Source organism: Salvia splendens, chromosome 20, assembly GCF_004379255.2.
Source record: "Salvia splendens isolate huo1 chromosome 20, SspV2, whole genome shotgun sequence".
Classification (NCBI taxonomy): Eukaryota; Viridiplantae; Streptophyta; class Magnoliopsida; order Lamiales; family Lamiaceae; genus Salvia; species Salvia splendens.
Window position 1 is genome coordinate 15,595,050 of NC_056051.1, and position 24,169 is coordinate 15,619,218.

Sequence of the window (24,169 nt, forward strand, 5' to 3'; positions counted from 1 at the left end):
ACATGTTATTACCAAAGGTGATAACTCGTGCACGAAGCGTGATAACAAAGGGAAAGAAGTACTTAAGGTCTAAACGGTCGAGGTGGGCTATCTTTTAACTACGGACCATGTCCTAATTACTTTATCAATGGAAATCACTATGTTTATCATGCCGTGATTTGTTTTAACGTCCCTATCTGATGTGGCTTTTGCCACTATTATTTAAATTGAATTCGGATCCTCGTAGGGCCGCAAACCCTACTTGGATTAGTGTACACCTATGGTAGATCGTGTGCTAGCGTACGGGCTGGCCGGTCTAGTGACCTGGTTTGCGGCCGCATTCCTTGTCATGTACTGGCAGATATGGCTAACGTCTATGGGAAAATGACTGATCAGTCGACTTTTACAATGGAAAATGATTTTGAGTGCCTCGGGCCTTTCTAAAGCTAAACCCCGATGGTTACTTACGTATGGCATGATAAATAACAATTTTTTTATGAAAATGTTTTCGACATAAGTCCACTGAGTATTTTTATAAGTACTCAGCCCTGCATGTGTTCTCCTTATGTGCAGGTTGAGCGGCGACGAGCGGTTGGCGGTGTTGAGCAAACTAAACAAATTGATAGTATTGTCTTGAAACTCCGAGTGTCGTCGTGTCTTCACACATGACTTCACTCTTTCTCTTGGTCGTTTCCGCTGCGATATTTCTTTTACTTATTAGCTATTGGGCTTGAACTTGAATTTGTTCGGTTATTGGATTTTTAAAGTCTTGTTGGATAATGTCAAACTCTTAATCTTTTCCTTGAATATTAATTTCCGGCCCAACTCATTATTTAAACCCGAGTCTTCATCTTGTTTTATACTTAATTACTCATTTAATATGTTGGTCAAACCTTTTAGATGAAACCCTAGCCTATTTTCCTTGTTATATTTAAGTCTGTTTAAGTCGCGATCGCCACATTTATTATACCCTAGTAGGGCGGTCGTGACACCAGCGGTCGTTGAAACGAGTACAGAGAGCTCTGGAGCTGTCCAGCGGCCCGCTGGGCCCGGTCGCGCACAACAACCTCTGTTCAAACTCATTTTTCCATTGATTCTGAAAATCGATCAGGGCGTTCTACATGTTATTCTCTTTGTATTCGAAAGAGCTTCTCTTTGGTAACTTTATCATCTCAATCGGAGTTCTTTGGAGAAAGTTATGGCCATTCAATGAAGGTCGCATAAAGTTGTCAAGTGCAGAGTTTAGACGGAAATTTAAAGAAGGAAAGAAGACATTACCTTGTGAATCCAAATCTTTTCCTTAACCTATGAGGCACAAAAATTCCATATTTGTTATTACTTGGAGGTAACTTTTTACCAAGTTTAAATCATTATCGAGCCTATATATACCCCTTAATCTAATTCATAATATTCACCATTTCTTGGCACACATTCATAACCTCCAAAATTGGGGAGCCCCCAAGGCTCCTCCTCCAACCCTAATCCTTCATCTATCATTCCATCCACCATTCTTGAAGATTGGAGTAAGGCAAGAGAAGACTAAAGATCGCACAACAATTCATCATTGGGTTTTGTTTGTTTTTTCTTTATGTTTTGTATTTTAATTTGTAGATTTTGCCATTTGTCTATGAGTAGCTAAACTATAGGAATTCTTGGGATGTGTTAGTAACTTTTATTAGTCTATATAATTCCAGTTTTTGGCATCTGTTTTGTTCATTACTTCGCTTCTATTCTAAGTGTTATTGCTTCACGTTTGAGTGACACATTCTGTGATGATCTATTGGCTTGCAACATAATCGTGAGAGGAAGTTTGCGAGTTAGAAGAGCTTAGTTGACGTTACAATTAGCTTCCCTTAAAACGACACTATAGTTGAGAGCGAGAACATTAGGAGTCTTAAGAACTTTTAGGAGTTACAAATCTAGGATTGACGCCCCTAGTGTTTGTGATATACTTTGTGCAACATGACAATATTTACGTGACTTGTTCTAGTGAAGTATGAACTGTGCTAGGGTATCATAAATGTGTTTTGTGTAAACCACAATTGTGAAAGCTCTATCCTAAGAATTCCCCTCTTTTCCTGATTTACTTTGTTTATTTGTACGCTTTGTTTATTTATTTCTGCCTAGTTACTTAATCCAACCCAAAACTCTTGTTTCTATAGATAGTATATGACGCTTAGAACATGATAGCCACTTGCAATTATATTCCATGTGTTCGATATCCCGGTACTGACCATTAGCTATATTATTTATTCCTTGTATACTTGCAAGTAGTTGTAGTGCTAAAAAAGAGCGCATCAACTTTAACTTAGTAAACAAGCTTAACGCTAAATTCAACGGCCATCAAACGCAATCCTCGTGGAGTTGCCACACGGCAGCAATCAATCAATCCTAGGTAAGTAATGGGCCACGCACACTTTGGGCCTTCAAAAATGATACGACCCTCTCAATTAATTCAGCCCAGCCAATTAATTCCCTAAGTCCAATATCAAATGGTCCATTGATTTCATAGAATGTAAATAATAAAATGGTGTTAATTAGTGGGACCGTTGTTCGGGATGAACCAAACAGCCTAGTTTTATTCTCATCTTGCGTTCAGCCTTGGATTTCTATTCCATCTTATGGGTTGTGTAGATGAACTATCCACAATCTCGGCCCAAGAATTCCAATTCCAACCATCCTCATCTTCTTGTTGAGGCTGTTTCCCACCACTTGATGGATAAAGATCAACTTCTTATTAACAGCAATCTATTACACACTCACATAGTTAATAAAAATGACGATAATTGTTATATGAAGAGTCAATTGTATATACGAACAAAGATGTAATTAAATGCAAACTTTAAATATCATACAAACTCTAAATTATAATGGATTGTTAGAAAATGTCATCAGATGACAAAATAACAACAACAAAAATTGTCAACATAATGCCAACACATTTTTTAATGGTCTAGATCATAGTTTAGAGTTTGTACAATATTTATAGTTTGCATTTTATCACAGCCCTATACAAATATCTGTAGTATAAGTTACATCTATATCTAATGTTTTGTAGATGTTTATTGAATATGTTTTTATACTTGCTCAGTCTTATAATAGATGTCACACTTGGTGATGACATAAGATTTTTAAAGATGTCTCATAAGATTTTGTGGAATATTTTATATATAAAGAGGATAGAGAAAATATATTTTTATATATCGACGTACGAGTACCTTTCTAAAATAGAAAATGTGACATATACTTTAGAAAATATATGCCATTTGTTAGCTTATAATTCACTTATTCACCGCCACCTCCCGTTGCATAACTGAATTTTCTGCAAAAATAAAATTTTATTTTTAGTATGGGTGTTGTTCTCTGCGAATAGTAGTACACATTCATTCATCTAATTGACGCATTATTATGTTACTAATGTTTATTGTTCAGTGCGTTCATGTTTTTTAAATGACCAAAGCTTTTAGATAAATTAAAAGTCATCAGCTTGGAATTTATATACGTGACATATGGTATGTGTTTTGCTGTTTCTCGTCTTATTAAGTATTTTAGTTATTTATTTAAAATCATTAAGTTTTTCGTTCTTTTTACATATTGGATTTCTATTTTATTTTGTAAAAAACTGCTAGGTTAAAATAGATATAAAAGATTAAATGTTACTACTTAGTATTTAGCATCTTCTTGATTATTTGTATTTAATTGAATTACAACATATTTTGGAAATTTAATGTTTTGCAAAAATATATTTTTAGTCTAAATTAATAATTTATATGTTTATTAGTAATGTATAATTTTGTGATTCTAATTTTTATATTGTTCTGAACAATTTTGAGATATTAGTGATGCATAACTAATAGGAATTTTGTATATTGTTATGTTGAATTTTCGATATTGGTGGTGTTTATGTATATGTTCTTCAATATTATTGAATCAATAGTTAGATAATTCAAATTTTTTTAATGTTAATATATATATATTACTCCCACCATCCTATAAAAATGTTGCACTTCTCTTTTGCAATTGTTTTAACAAAATATACTCCATCCGTCCCGGATTAATTGTCACTCTTGGAGTTGACACGGATTTTAAGAAAGATAAAAAAAAGTTCGTTGGAAAAGTTAGTGGAATGTGGCACCCATTTTTTAATATTGGTTTTATAATCAAAATGTGAGTGAAGTGAGTTAGTGGAATGTGAGACCTACTTATCATTTATAGTAAAAAATGAAGTGTGACAATTATTGTGGGACGGACCGAAATGGAAAAGTGTGACAATTATTGTGGGCCGAAGGGAGTAATAAATAGTTAAAGTGGAGATATGCACACTTTTCTACACTATTCTATCTCTTACTTTCCCAAAAAAGTTGTTGCTTCTTGCCAAAAAAGGAAACGACCCCGCTACATTGAGACAATCCAAAAAGGAATACGACTCAGCTACAGAGAAACAGAGGGGAGTATGTGAGAAGAGTCCCATGTTACAAATAAGAATACGACTCATGCACCTTGAAATATAAACCAAAAATTGATATCAACAATATAGCCTAAATTAGCTATGTTGAGTTTTGAGTTCTTCTAGAATATCAAGATAACGTAGCTTTGTTGAGTTTTGCGTTCTCCTAGAATATCAAGATAATGTAGCAAGGTATTGTGATATTCAGCTTTAGAGAACTTTTTTAGCTAACTATATGTTAGAGTTTATATACTAGAAATCACCTTTCGAGTGATTGAATATTGTAAAAAAAATTATTTTATTTTCCAAGGATAAAACAAATTATTTTTGTCATAATGTTGTTATATTTTACATTTAATGGATGTTTATTGCATATTTAAATGTATAAGAAACTTAACAAAGTCCAAGTCTTTGTTTTAGTAGACCGGTTGTGGGCGTCGTCCACTTTAATGTAACACGGTCAGTTCTGAACGAAGAAAAAGAATGATTTCACAACCTAGATAGGCCTAGACTACCTATCGAGAAAGGTTGCAATGTCAATCCGCATATTTCTAAGCCTTACTGAAATAAGATGACATTGGTGTGTTACAACACGGATCTAACAGCGAGACATGTCTTTATGATATCTACTGAAAGATGAGGTCTTGATAAATGTTTATTTCTTAATTAATGTACGTTAGCATTGAGCATACAGTATTGATTATGCATTACCTTGACTTAATATAAATAAGAGAATAAAGGACACAAAAAAGAGACTTTACTTTTTCCTCAAATTTTCGTCCCTCTCCTATCCCACACAAGGGACGAAATTTTCTCCCTTCTCCTACTTAGTGAGAGATTTCTGTCTTCTTTATTTAAGTCCTAGTATCTTGGTGAGATCTGCCCACACTAATATCAGCATACAGTGCGGGAACCAGTCAGAAGATACGTGATCTAGTACTCGACATCTTCACGAGGAGAAGTAGTAAGCAATCTTCGATTCTTTGGAGAATCATCAAGGTATAATTCCTACTCCGCAGAAAAGCATGTTTTAGGTTTCAATTAATCTTAAAGCATGTTTTAACTCAAGTTATGAGCATGATACATGTGATAATTGCGGGAATACAATTTGTTTAAATAATTCGCCAAATAGATCGAAATTATTATGTGATTTATTTATATGCATTTTCGCCGCCAACCCTTTCACTATACAAGTAATAGGTCGATGTTTCTGCACTCTTGGTGATTAAATTGGTTTCTCTTTCTAGAGTGGGCATTGCCCAACTTAGTTATGAGGAATTATCAGATATCTAAAAGTGTGTGTTTAATATCCAATCACAATTTTTTGTGATCAGTTAATAATTTCCTGATTTATACAATTTAATGGCTCATCTGTGTGAGATTGACTATTAGAAGTACTAGAAATAGAAGGAGCGAAATGATACATAGGCCGCACAAATTTATTTCATACATAATTATGGTGGTCACCAGTACTAGTGGATTGCTAAGGACTTAATAGTCCAATTTATATTTATTTCTATAATTAGTATTTTCTATAATTTTAACACTTTCATATTTTTGTATTGATCAACTACATTAGTGCAATAGTGAATTGCTATGATTAGTAACTCATATGACCAAAATATGGGTATTGAATTTTTCCTCAATTCCAATCTATAAGTTTACAATGAGCCATTCGAAATCAAGATTTGTTGGACAGATTCTGTACAATCAATTCTCATATTAATTTATATGTTCGATTAATGATAATGATAAGAGGTCAAGCTAAGCACTAAATAACAAGTCAAAATAAAAAATGCATAAAGCTGGAGTCCTATAATTATTTAGTTGAAATAATGTATGAAAAATATCACATAAAATTGGAGCCCTATAATCCATTCCTAATATGAATAGCTTAATCTCTACTTTTATAATTTATTTTGTTAGATCCTTTTACTTTTTTTTGTTAATTTGTTTTATTAACTCGTTCACGTCATCTTTTATTTAATAGAGCTAACAAGATATTTAACTTTTCTTTTATTTAACCTAGCGGTTGAAAGATTAATACCTTAATTAAAATGTTAGTTAATATTCTATTAAAATAAAAATTAAATGATATAAAATCTATAGATGAGGATCATGAATGAGTGGCTACAACAAACTGAAGACAAATACGAGAACGAGCTTCATAATTGTGGTACGTGGAGAATGTTTAATATATGTGTGATAACTTAATGGAGATTATGTAAATTATTTTTTGGGGGGAAATATTGTGTTTTTGACTTTTGAAGTCTATAAAGATACGATTATATTCGTTGCTCGATAATCTCAAAAAGTTGAAGCTTAACCGTCACTCCCTTTGTGGGAATTAAAAAAATTTATGGAATGTTTAAAGTTCCCTAGAACAAAAAAAGAATTTTCTCAATTTGTTTTGAGAAAACCGTGTAAATTTTCAATCAATAATTTATATTTTTAAAAATACCTCATATAGCATATTTGCATTAATTTATATTTAAGTATAAATTTCGCTTAATGCATTTAATAAATTACAGAGTTTGCTAAGTTTCATTATGACAAAATTGTGCAAAGATCTAATGAAAATTATTCAAGTATAAAGACCTAGGAATGTATTTTAACTTATAATTTTGATTGAGTTCGATAGTATATAAACATGGATCCTAATATTACAAATACAATATAGTGATAAATGTAAATTTTATATATTGTACAAATTTTCAAATTATTTGACACACTGTTAACACAGTGTAAAATTCAAGATTTTGATGCTAACACGACGTCAACCATTGATACTATATTGGTATTTTTTATTAATATTGTTTTATCATTTGTTAATATTTTTTAACGATCCAGATTATAGTTTGCCGTTAATACAATATATAGAGTTTGAATCATTATATCACTATACAAATATCTAGAATCCAATTGTTCCACATTAAAAATTTGTTTAGTAATGCGCCGATCTATTTGCCTGAATTAAAAAATATCTGATTCAGTCCACTTGTGTTCTTCCAACATTAACCTAGCTATATGATATTTTGTGTTCATATCCCATTATTATAAATACAATAAGTAGCAAATAATAGTTTTATTATTGAAACACAAGGAATGAAGATGGAATTTGTAATATTATTGGTAGCATTGGTGCTTTCCCTATCGATAATCTTCCACAAAAGAATACTAAAAAGACCAAAACAGCCTCTTCCACCTGGTCCCTCCGGCTACCCTATCATCGGTTGCTTGCCGGAGATGTTGAGAAACAAGCCAACTTTCCGATGGATGCTCGACTACATGCAAGCCTTCAGCACCGAAATCGCATGCTTTCGCCTCGGAAGCGTCCACGTCATCACCATCAGCTCTCCCGAGCTTGCTCGAGAGTTTTTCAACGTGCAAGACTCCGTTTTCGCAGCAAGGCCGGGAAACATGACGGGGAGGCTCACGAGCGACGGCTATCTGTCGGCGGTTCTTGCCCCCGGAGGCAATCAATGGAAGAAAATGAGGAGAGTCATCGTGTCTGAAGTGCTCACTCCGTCTGTCCATGAATTTCTTCACGGAAAGAGATGTGAAGAAGCCGATCACCTCGTTCGATACGTCTACAACCAGTCCAAGACTGGTGTCGCCATCAATGTGAGAGAGGCGGCGCGGCTTTACTGCGGCGGCGTGATTAGGAAGTTGGTGTTCGGGAAGAGATTTTTTGGAGCCGGGACAGAGGCTGGTGGGCCCGGATTTGAAGAGAAGGAACACATGGATGCGGTTTGGATTATTCTATCATACACATATGGATTTGCAATTGCTGATTATGTTCCACTTCTTGAGGTGTTTGATTTTGATGGTCATAAAAAAACTCTTACAAATGCTATTAAGAATCTGAGAAAATACCAAGATCCAGAAATTGATAATAGGATTGAGATGTGGCAAAATGGTATTAGGAAAACTAATGATGATATTCTTGATATTTTGATTAACCTCAAGGACTCCAACAATAATCCATTGTTGTCAGCTGAAGAAATCAAAGCCCAAGTTATTGTAAGTCAGTTTCTATGTTTAAAAATTACTATGTTTTTTTGGAAAAAAGTATGGACCCTATTATTTCATTACATTTACTTGTTTGGTTGCAGGAAATGAGTATAGCAGTAATTGATAATCCATCAAATGTTGCTGAGTGGAGCATGAGCGAGATGATTCGTGATTCACGTATTCTTGAGAGAGCCATTAAAGAGGTAAATGAGATTGTAGGTAAAAAAAGAGTTGTACAAGAATCAGATTTACCTAAACTGAACTATATACAAGCTTGTATTAAGGAGGCTATTAGGTTACATCCTGTGGCACCATTCAACCTTCCCCATGTTTCAACCAAAGATACTGTCGTAAGTGGATACTTCATACCAAAAGGAAGTCACATCCTACTGAGTCGTCTTGGCCTAGGACGGAACCCTAGGGTTTGGGACGAGCCTCTTAAATTTAATCCCGATCGCCATATTACAAATGGATCCTCGCAGGTGGTTCTCACTGATTCTCAGTTGAAAATGTGGACGTTTGGTGTTGGTAGGCGTGGTTGCCCAGCCATCTTGCTTGGTTCTACCATAATGACACTTCTTTTAGCCAGACTTATTCACAGTTTTAGTTGGACACCACTTTCTTCTATGCCTCTCTTTCAAGAATCAGAGCTAAATCCTTTTATGGCTGAGCCATTGATTGCTCATGCGACTCCCAGATTGGAACCACAAGTTTATCAAAATTTAATATAGAATATATTGACAATATTCATTCATCATGTGTATATTGTCTCGTTTATGTCTAAAATCATATACCAATAATAAAACTAAGGTAAAATAGGAGAGCGCCTCGTTTCATATGCTATTTATAGCTTTAGTTATACTGTATTTATAGTGTCAATTATTGTATTAAATATTGGATGGAATTTTATGGAGTGGGTTTTAGAGTTGTACAATAAACATGTTTCAGGACCTTGATTTTCAATGTAAAACTATTAATATTTTTTACTTATTAATAAGTGAATATTTTGTTACATTGTGTTTTGCTTATTGATTTTATGCTGCGTTTTACAATATTTAATGTCTAAAATCAAACGAGTCTTAAGGCGTTTGTATTGTAGAGAGGACAATAAAAATGTCATCCATTTTTTTTTAATTATTGGTATGTTTGCTCGGATTTATGAAGTATCAAAATAAAAATATAAATTGTGTAATGGAACTGTGTACACCATATAATGCAAAGTAATGATATACAATGCAATTTTGTAGTCGAACTATGTAATCTATGTAATGTGAATATGATTCAATAGTAATGTAATGTATTGACATATGAAAAGCTCGAATTCTCGAGATTCGTCTCAGCTAAACGCACAGAGCAAAGCAGATAAGGTTCAAGTAGCTTGATCAAGAAACTCCGACTGACGGATCAAGTAAGTTGCTAAACTCGTCGTTGGGAGCGCAAACAGAGGAATTCAGGCTTTCAAGATCTTAATCCACAATACTATAAATTAGTAAAGGGAAGTAAGGGTTGAATCCCACAGAGATGAATGCATGTTGAGTTGTGTTTAGGACATTTGGAATTTGGCTGCTGTCACGCTTTGAAGGTGGGTCAAGGGTAAACTACTGATCTGAACTGATCAAGACACAAAACTCTAACGAATCAACTAAACTGAACATGCATAAAACAAAAGCATACTGAACTGATCAACTAAGTTGATGGACTAAAGGTACTCTGCAAAAAAGTAGGAGGGACCACAAAAACAACGGCGCACTACAATAAAGCTGAAACACATGAAAAGGTGATAGATTCTACTACACTAACTAACTACGATCTTATTCTTCCCCAAACAACCAAAATAAAGTAGCTAAGCAATTACGGCAGATCTGAATAGAGCATCTAACATAAAACAGGAAACAAAGTAAATCAGAGCTACATCCATGCAATTCGAACGAAAAGGAAACAGATCAATAGAAACTGCTCTAGTGCCATGCAAACTACTAACATATTAAAACTCAGATCCGACGTGAATCCAACGAGAAACAACTAGATCTAAAACATCAAACACCAAATCTGAACATTACGATCTGCGATCTAAGCAATCAACGACAATGAAACATGATCAAAATTGATACGAACAAACTCCAACTCAGAAAATCCCAAATCCAAGCTAACTTCCATCATAAACTTCATTTCATGAACAATCTCCAACAACCCCAGCTTAAGTCAATAATCCAAACTTCAAATTCAAAGATCCAATGACAAAATCAACTTGTAACAAGAGTTAACTAAGAGGAAAACTCAAAACAACTGCATATTTAGAAATTATCCAGAGACCTAAAACGGAAACAAGATAAACAACGTATCAACCCCTCAAGATTTAAGAAAACATGAACGAACAAAAGTTTCTTTCTAAACTCAGCTATCTCCTTCCTAGATGAGGAAGAAGAGAAGGATGATGTGGTAGAACTCCGATTCCAGTTGTTGTTAACCTCCTTACTCCATGCTAGCTTCGCGGTGTAAGTGTGAGAATGTAAGGTGAATGTTGATCTCCCTCTCTCTTCTCCATTTCCTCCTCTATTTATAAGACGGCTTGGACACCAATCCCTAGGACAAGATCCTCCTGATTTGGCATTAATGCCCTTGCTAAAAAGGGCATCCCTTCTTTCTCTCACATCTGACTCATCCTTTCGCAACTTCATTGTGTTTGGACTTCTCTTGATTAGTTTGTTCAACTACTCAGCATGGTCCGTGTAACGCCTCACTTTTTGAACCCTAATTTTCGAACCCTAAAATTTTTGCATTAAATGTTTTAATGCCGTGAAGTATGTGGATTAATTGACGAGTGAATTAATTGCTTGATTTCTATGTGACCTAATTGTGCTTTGGAGTTGAGTTTTGGTTTGAATAGTCAACATTGTTGGAGAAATGACATGGTCGTTGAATGGTCAATATCGTTGAAGACGTGACGAGAATGTGGAATAGCCAATCTTGTTGAATTATGACGTGACTGTTTGAATATTTGATGCGGGGTGAGATATATTGTGGTGAATTATTTTTCTAAGCGTGAGTGAGATTAAATAGGATCTTCAATAATTACCTTGCCCTTTTTATTTGAAACTTTCTACCCCTACATTATTCCTAGGGAGATTTCGAAAATTCTCTTATCTAAGGGAAGAAGGAATTTTTTATTATATATTTTGATCCCTTATTTATTCCCTTCCATGAATAAATATAAATATTCTAGCAAATCTTACCATACCTAAGGAGATCTTGCCATATCCTATTTTTATTAGGATTTGAGTTTAATTCCTTGTGGGAGAAGGAATAAAATCGCCTACTCCATATATTATTGGGAGTATTATTATTTTTATTCTGCTCCGTATTATTTTATTCTACTCTGTGAAATACCAAATTAAATCATAGGCTAATTAAATATCCTAGATTTCGAATTCCTCCTAATTTTCTCTCCTAATTCACGCCAACTACACTCTACCATATCTTTCAAATCTTTAATTTATTTAATTAAAGATATTATGTTATGCACTCTACAAATACATGAGAAACCCTAAACCTCGGAATAAAAAAAAATGCCTCCCTCCCTTCCCTCTCTCTCCCACACGATTATTCTCCTCCATCTCTCCTTCTCCACCAATTCTTCACCAATCCCTTGTTCTTGCATCATTTTGGAGTTGGAGATTCCAGATTTATTGAAGAATCGAGCCACTTTTCGCTTCTACCGATTGTTTTCGCAAGAGAAAGGTATACTTGAATCATCTTTCTCACCCTTACCTTTGAATCCATGTTTCTTGATTTCCTCATGCATATAATGAGTGTAGGAATCGTAGATCTAATAATTTAATCGGGTGGGAAGAATGATTTCATGAGAAAAGTGTGGATATGCGTTTAGGTATGTGTATGTGTAAGATGATGGATGACTTGTTGGTGAATGATATGTGAATGTATGAGAACATGGTTGTGAGATCCTTTTGAAGCATGAATATATGTGTTTGGGTGAATGATAGATAAACCCTAATTCGAAATTGTGAAGCATGAAAACTGTGGCGTTTGGACTGTAGATTCCGATGTGTGTTTGACCAACCAAACGATCTGTTTTGGCACGAATTTTTAACTGAGTAATATTTGAGATGTCCTCTGTGTCGTGTATAAATTTCAGCCTCTTTTGACAAAAGATGAATTTTTAATGAAATTTTGAAGTCAACTGTGCAGTTCTGTCAGAATTTATATTCTCGACCAGTGAGTTTCGTTTTTGATTTGACCGACCTAAACATGTGATTTTGATGTGAAATTTTAACTGGATAACCTTTGATGTGTATACTGGGATGTGGTAAAATTTCAGCCCCAACGGAGGTCGGATGGATTTTTAATGATTTTTACAAAACGACTGCGCAGTTCTGCCAGATTTCTGTTATGTTTAAATAATACTTGTTGTCAAGTTTGAATGAAATACTTGATGCATGTGTGTCTAAGGAACTTATCTTATGGCGAGGTTATGTGTCATACGTGGAGGTATACTATGGTGTGTTTTCTTATGTTGGTAAACATTTGGGATGGGTGATTTAAGAAAACGATGAAAGGAACGATAGGACATGCATGTTTTTGAGTCAATGATTGAGACTGAATTGTGTTACACATAATTTAAAGGTGATAACTCGCGCTCTCAGTGTGATAGCAAAAGGAAGGAAGTACTTGAGATCTAAGCAGACAAGGTGGGCTTTCTTTTAAATAAGGACGAGATCCTAAATATTTTTTATCGATGGGAATGAAATTGTGGTTATCATGCCTTATTTGATTTTTAACGTGCCTATCTGATATGGCTTTATGCCATTATTATCTAAATCGAATTTGGGTCCTCGCAGGGCCGCAAACCCTACTTGGACTAGTGTACACCTATGGTAGACCGTGTGCTAGCGTACGGGCTGGCCGGTCTAGTGACTTGGTTTGTGGCCACATTCCATATCATGTATTGGCAGATATGGCTAACGTCTATGGGAAAATGGCAGATCAGTCAACTTTTACAATGGGAAATGATTTTGGTACCTCGGGCCTTTCTAAAAATAAAACCCCGATGGATACTTGAAAAAGGCATGATAAATAAATATTCTTTTGATGAACTGTTTTCAGCGTTAAGTCCACTGAGTATTATTATAGTACTCAGCCCTGCATGTATTTTCCTTATGTGCAGGTTGAGCGGCGACGAGCGGTTGGCGGTGTTGAGCAAATTAATTAAATTGATATGATTGACTTGAAACTCCTAGTGTCGTTGTGTCTTCACACATGACTTCACTTTTCTCTTGGATGCTTCCGCTAAAACATGATTTTCTTATCTTTTGGTTGATACTGAAACTATTGGATTACTGTTTTGGATTATTTTGAACCTTACCCTTTTGACCTAAATTATGATAGTCACTCTTCATTGGTTTTTTTCTTCATTGCTAAAGCGTGACCTTGTTTTCTTATACTTAATTGTTCATTAAATACTTTGGTCAAACCTCTTGATGACCCTAGCCTATTGTCCTTGTTGCATTTAAGTCCGTTTAAGTCGTGATCGCCGCATTTATTTTACCCTATAAGGGAGGTCGTGACAGTCCGCTTTCTTGATAAGCTCGCACAGCTACTCAGCATGGTCATCTTGCTCCCTTGATCAGTTTGCTTCAATTCTTGACCCTTTTTTGCTTCCTATGCCACTCAATCACCACACACTAACACTTCGCTGCTTTTCAGCTCCTGCACACTTAAACATATTATATTTCTAACATTGATGCCCTTATTAGTATAATAACCAACATTAAACCATGCTTGAAACGAGCCCTATCAACATACACATTGCGTTATTCGTAAGGCAAATTCAAAGCTCAAAATTTGACGAATTTTTGCCTCCCATAAGCATATATTGTGTCTGACTCAACTTATTTTAAACACAAATATACCCGCAAGTGTACGGAGCTACTGTAGCAAATAGTAAGCAAGAGTATCGTATCCACAAAGACAATAAGTGTTAACCTAAATACCACAAACCAATCTTAACTACTATCTAATAAGAACAAAAGCATAAACAATAATTAAAGCAAATAAAGACAACTTGGGTAAATAAAAGCAAATAAAAGGTTCTGGTGTAGATCAATAATTGGGGAGGTAGAATCCTACCAGTTCTATGAAAACTATCCTATGCTCAACTAAATTCCAAACTATGCCGACAAAGGGTTTCAAGGGTTATTAAGCTATCACTAAGGTAAAACTATATATTCTCCCGAAGCATACAGTTTGTAGATTGCTACCTAGAACCGAAGTGTCCTTCCTAGAACTAAGGCAACAACTCCTAAAAGCTCCTAAGATACTTAGCTTCATTCAAAGGCTCAAATCACCCGATTATATTGGCAAAGACGTCAACTTCTCTTCTTTCAAATCAAACTACTCATCTCCCTATTATTGTAGTAGAATCCACATGCATTTATAAGGTGATCGGTCAAGTAAATATATAAGCATAAGAGAAGTCAAAATAGCCACATGAGTCAAAGCATAGAAAAATGGAATTTAATTAAACATAAGAATCATTGTATCTCCCTCGTAGAACTCTTCGGAGGATTTAGCTACTCATGTTCATCATAAAAGTCAAAGAAATATTCAAAGGAATATTCAAAACATTGTTTGAACAAAGCAAAACTAAAAATATAAACTCCTAGAATTGGATTGGCATGATTGGAAGCCTCGTCTTCAATCTTGCGATAAATACTCGTCCTTTGCTCGTTCCTCTCTTCCTGGATTGTGGGAATGATGAATGATGGTGTGAAAATATCATATATTCCGTGCCCTAAGTTTCCAAACATGATTAGACATCAAAATCCCGCAAAAAAAGGTAAAACAATCCGCATTTCCGCCCTTTCAGAGAGAGCCGCTCGGCTTTGGAGGCCATCCGGAGCGGGCCGCTCCATGTTTCTGAGTGGGAGACTGTTTTCGGCAAACTCTTTCTCAGTGTGAATGTCCACCTTATTCTTTCCTTTGGAAATCTCTCCTACTCTGACATCTTCCTCTGGAGTACTCTTCTTTTCCTCTGCAGGCATAGAAGGTCCTTCATGACTTTTACCACTCCTTAAGGTATGGACTTGCAATCTTTGGGATTGTTTATGGTCTGTGTTGGAAATTAGATGATGTTGGACACCCACAGCCTGAGAGATTTGACTTATCTGAATGTCAATGCTCTTCATGTGCATGTTCAAGCTTTGCACATCATTCTCAATTTTTCTCAGCCTTGGATTAGTCTCTCCATGTACTTATCAGTCTCTCTATGTATTTGTTGGTTTTCTCCATGAACTTGGAAGTCTGATTCATGAATGCCACCAAGATATCTTCTGTAGTAGGCTTCTTCTGCTCTTTGACCATTCCATTAACTACTGTGAACCCTGTTGGTGGTTGCAGAGCATTGTTAGGTTTCCCATAGGGGAGATTGTGATGCACCTTGTTACCATAGTGGTTATAATTACCACCCCCTTGGTTGGGGCGATAGTTGTTGAAGTACATGTTATTCCTTCCTTGGTGACCATAGTTGACATCTTCAACTCCCCCTTGAATTTCTGGTCTAGACTGTCTCATCTCCGTTATCCCCAATTGTGTGGTCAAAAGATCAAGCTGCTTTGACATTATGTGTCTTCTATCATCTTCTGGTGTAGAGGCCACCCTATATAACTTGTTTATTTCATTGTTCCATCCTTCATCATTAGAAGCTACTCGCTCAGTCACTTGCATAGCGTCATCATCTCCTAAAGAAAGGAGTGCTCCTCCTGCGCTCCAATTCAGTTCACGCATTGCATCTAGAATGCACCCTCTGTAAAAAAGCTATGACTTGATGTCCCAGACTTAAACTATGGTTGGGACATCTTTTCAGCAGTGTCTTGGATCTAGTCCATGCTTCCCGGATTGTCTCGTGAGGCTTCATTTGGAACTGAATTATCTCTGCTTGCCTCTTTAGAGCTTCACTGGGTGAAAAGTATTTCTACAAAAATAAGTCTACCATGGCATCCCTGGTTCTAACAGATCCTGGCCCCATGTTGTCGTACCAGTCTCTAGCATCATCTTTCAAGGAAAACGGGAATAACTTTAGCCGAACCTGTTCATCTGTCACCCCATTAAGCTTCACCGTATTACTGATTTGGATAACTTGGTGAGATGTTAGTTGGGATCTACATTGGTCTTTCCCCCTAAAGGATGTGCCTCTACTATATCAATAACTAGTATCAACACCCGTGCTATGCACGGGCCATACAATTTTCACATGCTGATTACAGATTTTCAATAAGTCAATGAAAATAAGAATTTATAAGTGAAAAAATAAATAATTATGCATAAATATCCATCAGGCATCCCCATCATCACATTTACGTCACCATCCGGCAACGTGCACCAATGTATATGATTTTGTGATTAAATTTTATTACCCCATGAAAGTTTTTTCATAGGCTAACCCATGCCGACAATAATTTGCATATAGTCTCTTTTAACCATAAACAAAAAAAAATCATCCAGTATGTGTGTGAGTCGACCAAGTAATAGAGTGACAATTTCTTAGCCAAAGATCTCGGCTTCAAGTATATTGTGGTGTGACCTTTAAATTTATATTCATTCGTCTATAAATAAATATTCCTCCCATTACTATTTAAATTGACAAATGAAATTTATTGTTCATCATAAACTTGAGAAGAAGTTTAAATAAATAATTAATGAGCGATAGTTACCTCGGTTGTCATTTCTTAAATCATTGGATCTCTCTCTATAACTGCAACAACATTAGTGGAAGTAAAACTTGGCACTACCGTTATCGTTCAAAACTATTTTAGCTGGGAATTATTAATTACTACTTATTAATCATTATGTTGTATGTGCCCAAATCGAGTACCTTTTAATTTTTATGTAATTAACCTTCCTTGTCATTTTATTGAAATTTTGCATATGATATGACATTACGACATATAAAGATATAAACAATTACACACACACATCCAAAAATTAATCTTATACTTTTATTATTTAAAATTATTTTTATGGGATCCAATAATTCATAAAATCAAAAAGGTCATTCTAAAACGTCATGAGTCAATATGGTTTTTAGAGAGCGAAATTGAATAAAATTAAGTTAAACAAAAAGTTAATATTTTTTAAAGAACAAATATCCAATATCATTAAGTATAGAACACATTCTAGCGTTTAACTTTAGCCTACCCATGAGCGCCGCCTGCTCTTTAGAATCCACCATCTTCTTCAATCAATTTTACCTCAAACAATCACCAAAATGGATCAAACATCCAAGCAATTTGGGGGCCATGGCTTGCTTCCTCATTGTCAGCGGTCACCATAATTCTCCACTCGATCATCATCGTCTCCAATAGCGAATCCATGCTGCACGCCGCCGCCGCTCCTATCTGCAACGACACGACAGCTTTGATCTGGTCTACAAAGCTCAACCTAGACATCTTCAACGACTATTTGATCACTAATGCCAAAGCAATCAACACAGGAGCGAGCTTAAAAGGCCTCCCTCAAAACGTGATTTCAGTTTTGTAAGTCAAGTTCTCTAATAGCAGATGGAGCATGCAACCTACTATCTGGTATTACGTATAAATTTTTGTGTGATACACTTATGATATATCGTGCTAATGCGTATGCTCATTATCTTTCTGTAAGCCAGTTTTCATCAAGTTTTTCAAACACTTGATTGTTCCATGATCATTTCTATCATGTGTTGTACTTGTATACCATAAAACTATACATTAGGCATTGTCGTTTGAGCCTATTCTGAGATGAATTAAAGGTTGATCGACCAACTTGTAGGTGCAGTGTTTTTAGCTATTCATCATTCTTTTAAGATCATTGATGCAAAAAAATTGAATTTTCTTGATTTTCATTAAAATCTTGGCGAAAGTGACTGCATTTCGTTCAAAAAACTATAATAATTAAACATAAGATCAAAGCACACAACTTACTTACAGTTGCATAGTTGTAGTTTTCTCAAATAGTTCTTGGTAAATATATCCGCAACAGGTATATTCTACGCCACAACATAGGGTAAACACCTCAAAAGAAATGAAATTCTTATCACCTAACATGGCTTCTGCCTGCAGTTAAACATGGATCATGCTGTATCGAAAAACGTTTAATGAAAATTCAGCAAGAGTATCTAGTGCCACATCACACATTTCCATTACAGATCTCCAAGTAAGGGTCTCCTTGATAAAGAAGAATCTCATTTATTCCACATCATCATTTTGGACACCCTTTTGCTCATTCATGAATGTTGTTCTTGAAATTACCCGTGGTGTAAAAGTACAGAAGATGGTGCTCTTTGCATCAGCTTGAAAGAGAAGTACCCACCCTCTCTATCTATCTCACTCTCTTCTTCCATTCCCACTCCACAAAAAAATCTCATCAATTGAAAGAGAAGTACTACTATGAACAGTGGCAGATCCAGGATTTATCATCTGCGGGTACGAGTCGTATGATAAATAATTACATAACACTTTAAAAAAAATAGAAAATAAAGGTAAAATAATATTTGAAATATTATTCAATTTTGAACTCATGTATTTTAAAACAAAATAAACCAAAAACTAAACATAACATCTAATTTATATTTCTACGAGTCTTCATTTCCTCAAAGCGATGGGCTATATCATCATCAGAGACTTGTAGAAACATTTCTTTCTCAATGAAAGTCACCAAACAATCATTCAAAGGTTTATCACCAATTCTATTTCGCAACTTATTCTTCACAAACGCCATTCCAGAAAATACTCTCTCTACACTTGCAGTAGCAAGCGGAAGAATCAAAATCAACTTGATAAGCAAAAAGACAAAGGGGTAAGCCATATCCCTCTTTGTTTCAACAAGCTTCATTGAAAGAGAACTAAGATCTTGCAAACTCTGAAAGTCATTATCTCTTCTCATATCCTCCATGAATATATCAAGTTGACAATCAAGAGACCTCAAATCAATGCTTGAAAAATCAGAAGGATGAAATGTTGCAAGATTGAGTACACTTTCTTTGTCAAAAGAAGAGAAGCCATCTCTAGGACTGAAGCAAGCCATGCATCTGATCAACTCCATATTGACTTCATCAAATCGATTGTCAAATTCTTGAAGTAATAAATCAATTACCTCTATAAACACATCAATGCGAAAATGATGACGATAGGAAACTTGTTGAACAAAATGCTTTGATCTTCCATGAGGCACATAACAAGCTTCCAAATCTGGAACAACAATGCCATGATTATTGCAAAATGAGATTACCTTGTTCAAGTGAATCTCCCATCTATCCTCCCTTGTTTTTTGTAGTTGACTTTTGGTTAAAGAGACAAGCCTCATAGCATTAATTATATCTTGATCCCTTCTTTGCAAAGCAAGACACAAATTGTTAGTGTACCCAAATATAGTAGTCATTAGTTGTGCCATAAAAACAAAGTCAAATGACTCCATTGAGTACAAAATGCCTTGAGCTTTGCACTTATCATCCGATTTAGAGCCATTCTTTCCAATAATCATAAGAACCTTAACAATTGTAGAAAATAGGTCCATGACATTTAAAAGAGTCTTGTAGTGAGAACTCCAACGAGTGTCCCCGGGCCTCTTCAAACCAAGTTCTTGATTTAACCCAGACCGTGTTTCAAGTTCGTCAATTTCCAAGGCTTGAGCAAGTTTTTGTGCTTGAATTTCACAAATCAATTCTCGTCTCTTGCAAGAAACTCCTACAACATTTAATAAATTTGCAATCGTATCAAAAACCCAAGCATATTCATCGTTCTTTTTTGCAATGGCTACAAGAGTTAGTTGAAGTTGATGGGCGAAGCAGTGGACGTAGTAAGCACTTGGAGTATCTTCCATAATCAAAGTCTTCAATCCATGTATTTCACCCTTCATGTTACTAGCCCCATCATATCCTTGTCCTCGAATCTTAGATGGACTCAATGAATGTTCAATAAGCAATGATATGATTGCGCTTCTAAGAGATAAAGCTGTGGTATCACCAACATAAGCAAGACCAATGAATCTTTCCACTACATGTCCTGTTTTTCTTTGAACATAGCGTAGGCAAAGAGATAATTGTTCCTTTTGGGACACATCACTTGATTCGTCAGCTAATATAGCAAAATAGTCAACACCAAGTTCTTCCACAATTCGCTTAGTTGTTTCTTTAGCACAACAATTGATAATATCCTTTTGAATAGTTGGAGATATCAATTGACAATTTCCAGGAGCATTTTCCTAAGTCACTTTTGAAACAACTTCATTACGTGTCCTTAACCATTTCAAAAGTTCAAGAAAATTTCCTCTGTTAAGGGATTCACTATTTTCTCTATGTCCACGAAAGCCCAAACCTTGCCGCAGTAGATAACGCAAACATGAAATTGAAGCCTTCAAGCGAATGTCATATTCTTTTATGGTCACCTCGGTGGCATTATCAAGAGAAACAAGAATAGACTTTTTTTTGCTATCTCTTAAGTTCACATATTTCTCATAAGCAAGATTGTGAGCACTTTTTACTCCACCAATATGCTTCGTAAATCTGTCCGACTTATTCCATGACTTAAATCCTTTGTTCACAAATGCATCTCCCTCGCAGTAAGTCCAACTTTATTCTTAAACAAGTAGCAAACAAAACAAAATGCAGCATCTTCTATTATGCTATATTCAAGCCAATCCCATGTATCGAACCAATAAGGCATAAATCGACGTCCTCTAATTTTTTTTCTAGGAAAGTTGTGAGATCTTGGTTGACAAGGCTTTTTAAGAATATATGCTCTCCTAACTGCATCTCGCTCATTTGGAGGATATTTCATTATACTATCGCTTTTTGCAGGATCATGATTAAGTTTTTCAACATCGTAAATCAATTGTTTTCCTCTAACGGGACACTTCGAGTCGGAGATACACTAGCATTTGAAGGAGTCAAGGTAACATTTGAAGGAGTCGGAGTCACACTAACATTTGAAGGAGTCACCGTAACATTGGGAGGAGCCAGAGACGCACTAGCATTTGAAGGAGACGTATTATCATTTGGAGCCGAAGAACTTGAACTATCATGAGATTTTATTCTTTTGAACATATTTCGAAGATCAAATTGTTTCTTTATTCTTTTTAATTCTACTTTCTGCAAAAATATTAAAAATATACAAACTTATATCTAGCTAAAAAGGGTATTTTGCAGCTTATAGATAACTCAAACTATATAAAAGTATAAAACTCATGCTTTCACAATTCCCAACTACAAGTCTACGGCTACAATTATAACTAGAATGATAAATTAAACAAACATTAACTTAAAGTTTTAACAACATAGCAGATTAGCAGCACTGCAATAAAGCTTTTAATACTCATAGAAATCAAGAAACAAACCTGGAGGCTCTGAGGCTGGATGGTTGGATTGAATGTTCTGCAGTTGACGGAGCGCCGAGCACGACTCTGCTCCTGCAGGCTGCTGATCACCGGATGGGAAGGGAAGGTGGAGGATTGCGGACTAGAGACTTGGTCTGGCAATTGACGGAAGGAGGTTTTTTATAGATTTTAATTAGGGTTTAATTTTTTAATTTAAATTTTATCTCAAACCTTATATTCTGATTTATTTCCTTATATTTAGATGAATCTTCATTCAATATTCATAGTTATCTTTTGGAAATTTTTGTAAAATACATTACTAATAAATTATATATATAATACTAGTAGTAAAAAAAATTTGGGTACCACCGCCCCTTGTCCTGAATTCCCTCCGCCACTGACTATGAATTTGATGATGACATTGTTTTATATGTGAAACATGGAGTATTTCATCCCTGCAAACAAATTCTGTATGAATTTGATGATGACATTGTTTTATATGTGAAACATGGAGTATTTCATCCCTGCAAACAAATTCTGATTTTGTAGACTGCATTTCACCAACATGTGAGTTGGTACTTATAGACAAAAGTGTACGCATGTTAGCTTTTTTAATTTAAATCTGAATATTACACACTTTACATAACTTTTGATATGTTTGGCTGAAATGGGACGCCGGCTCCCATGACAACTGATAAAGATTGCCTTTGAACCGTTGGTCCAATTATAATTTTAATTCTAAATAAATAGTTTCAACTGTTACAGGCTTTTGCAGGCTTTTTTCTGATAAAGATTGCCTTTGAAAACTGCACTATTTCCTTTGGAGGCCCAACAACATTTTTTTTTACAATAGTTAATTTAATAAGAGTAGTTAAACTTAGTGTGTAAGCCACTCTGCAAAATTTCTTGAAAAGACACAAGCCTTTCTCGATAATACATATGCATTCATACTGTGGTGGCACAATGCATAACACTCATTTTCCCGCCAAAAATTATGCCACGTTTCGTTCCAAAAAACTGCTCTTTTATATTAGTATCGATTCATGTCCTGAGCTCAAAATTGTTGGCATTGATAAGATCTTTGCCAACTAGTGGGTTCTATACCCCTCTGTAAGCGAACATGTTTTGTACTGGTGGTGTGGCTTGTCTTTCATTCTGATCTTTTAATTGTTTCACCATATTTGCAAGATGTTGTTGGAGTTGTTGAACTACAGGATCTCGGTGTGCTCCATTGACCACTATGTTGTCTGCCATTGTTATTGCAAAAGGAGTAGGTCATGGTTCTTTCTTAGGGCACCCACAATGGGGCGCCCGATGGTGGCCATCGTTCTCAGGCGCGGACGATGCCCACGCCCGATGCATCATCCGCGGAAGAAGCGCGGACGATGGCCTATCGTCCGCACCATCGGGGGTCCCATTGTGGGCTAGGCGGAAGATGGCACGCGTTTCTTATTTTTTCCCTAATTTTATCTATTTAAACATCGTTTCTCATTCACTTGTTCATACGAACATCTCGCTTCTCTCATTTCGCTCATCTCTCGCATTTCTACCTCTTTCGCATACCAAAATGAACCACCACCACGACACCACTAGTTCTAGTTCCTCGGAGTCAGGTAGTTCGACCTCGGAAACCTTAGATGCAGCCGTTGAAGAGGCCATGGCGGAATGCTTAGTCGAAATGCAGCGCGAGGAGGCGGCGGCGGCGGCGGAGCAGATCCACAGACCTATTCGACGTCGGTCGTCTGTCCGACGTTACCATGCGGCAGGTCACCAACGTCTTGTTGCATATACCCACGGTGGCCTGTTTTTGTAAAGACGATCAGCTGCCCAATTGGTGAGAAGAGGGTTTTATTTGCGCAAAAGCAGGAGTCGGCGAGGAAGGATGTCGAGCGGGTATTTGGTGTGCTCCAAGCACAGTGGGCAATTGTGAAAGGGCTGGCTCGTCTCTGGTTCAAGGAAGTCATCGCCGATGTCATGTATGCGTGCATAATCATGCACAACATGATAGTCGAGCATGAAGGTGGGAGCATCACTGAGTGGAACGGTGATGACGGTGCATCTAGCTCGTCCAGCACGGCGACCGAGCCCCCCGCTAGAGGATTACCGTCGGGCTTCAATGAGGTTCTATCCAGACAGGCCTCAATGCGCAACCAACAAGACCATGCTCAGCTCATGAACGACATGATTGAAGAAGTGTGGGCCCGTAACCGCCGTCGTTGAGTTTGCGTATTTTTTAAATTCGTATTGTAATGTATTAATTTTTATAAATGAAATGAAGTTTTTTTCCCAATTTTTGTAGTTATTTAAATATTCAATTAAAAAATGCATAGGGTGCGGCGCGCCATAGGGCGCCCCATTGTGGATGGCCTT

The 24,169-nt window shown here is 36.0% G+C and overlaps 1 protein-coding gene across 1 annotated transcript; it reads left to right on the top strand.

Annotated features, from left to right (window-relative positions):
- Window positions 1-6,535: 6,535 nt before the first annotated feature.
- Window positions 6,536-9,171, top strand: LOC121781544 (tryptophan N-monooxygenase CYP79A68-like). The gene is made up of 3 exons (XM_042179269.1): window positions 6,536-6,602; window positions 7,500-8,449; window positions 8,542-9,171. The coding sequence occupies exons 1-3, from the start codon at window positions 6,536-6,538 to the stop codon at window positions 9,169-9,171; spliced, it is 1,647 nt and encodes a 548-aa protein (XP_042035203.1).
- Window positions 9,172-24,169: the final 14,998 nt, after the last annotated feature.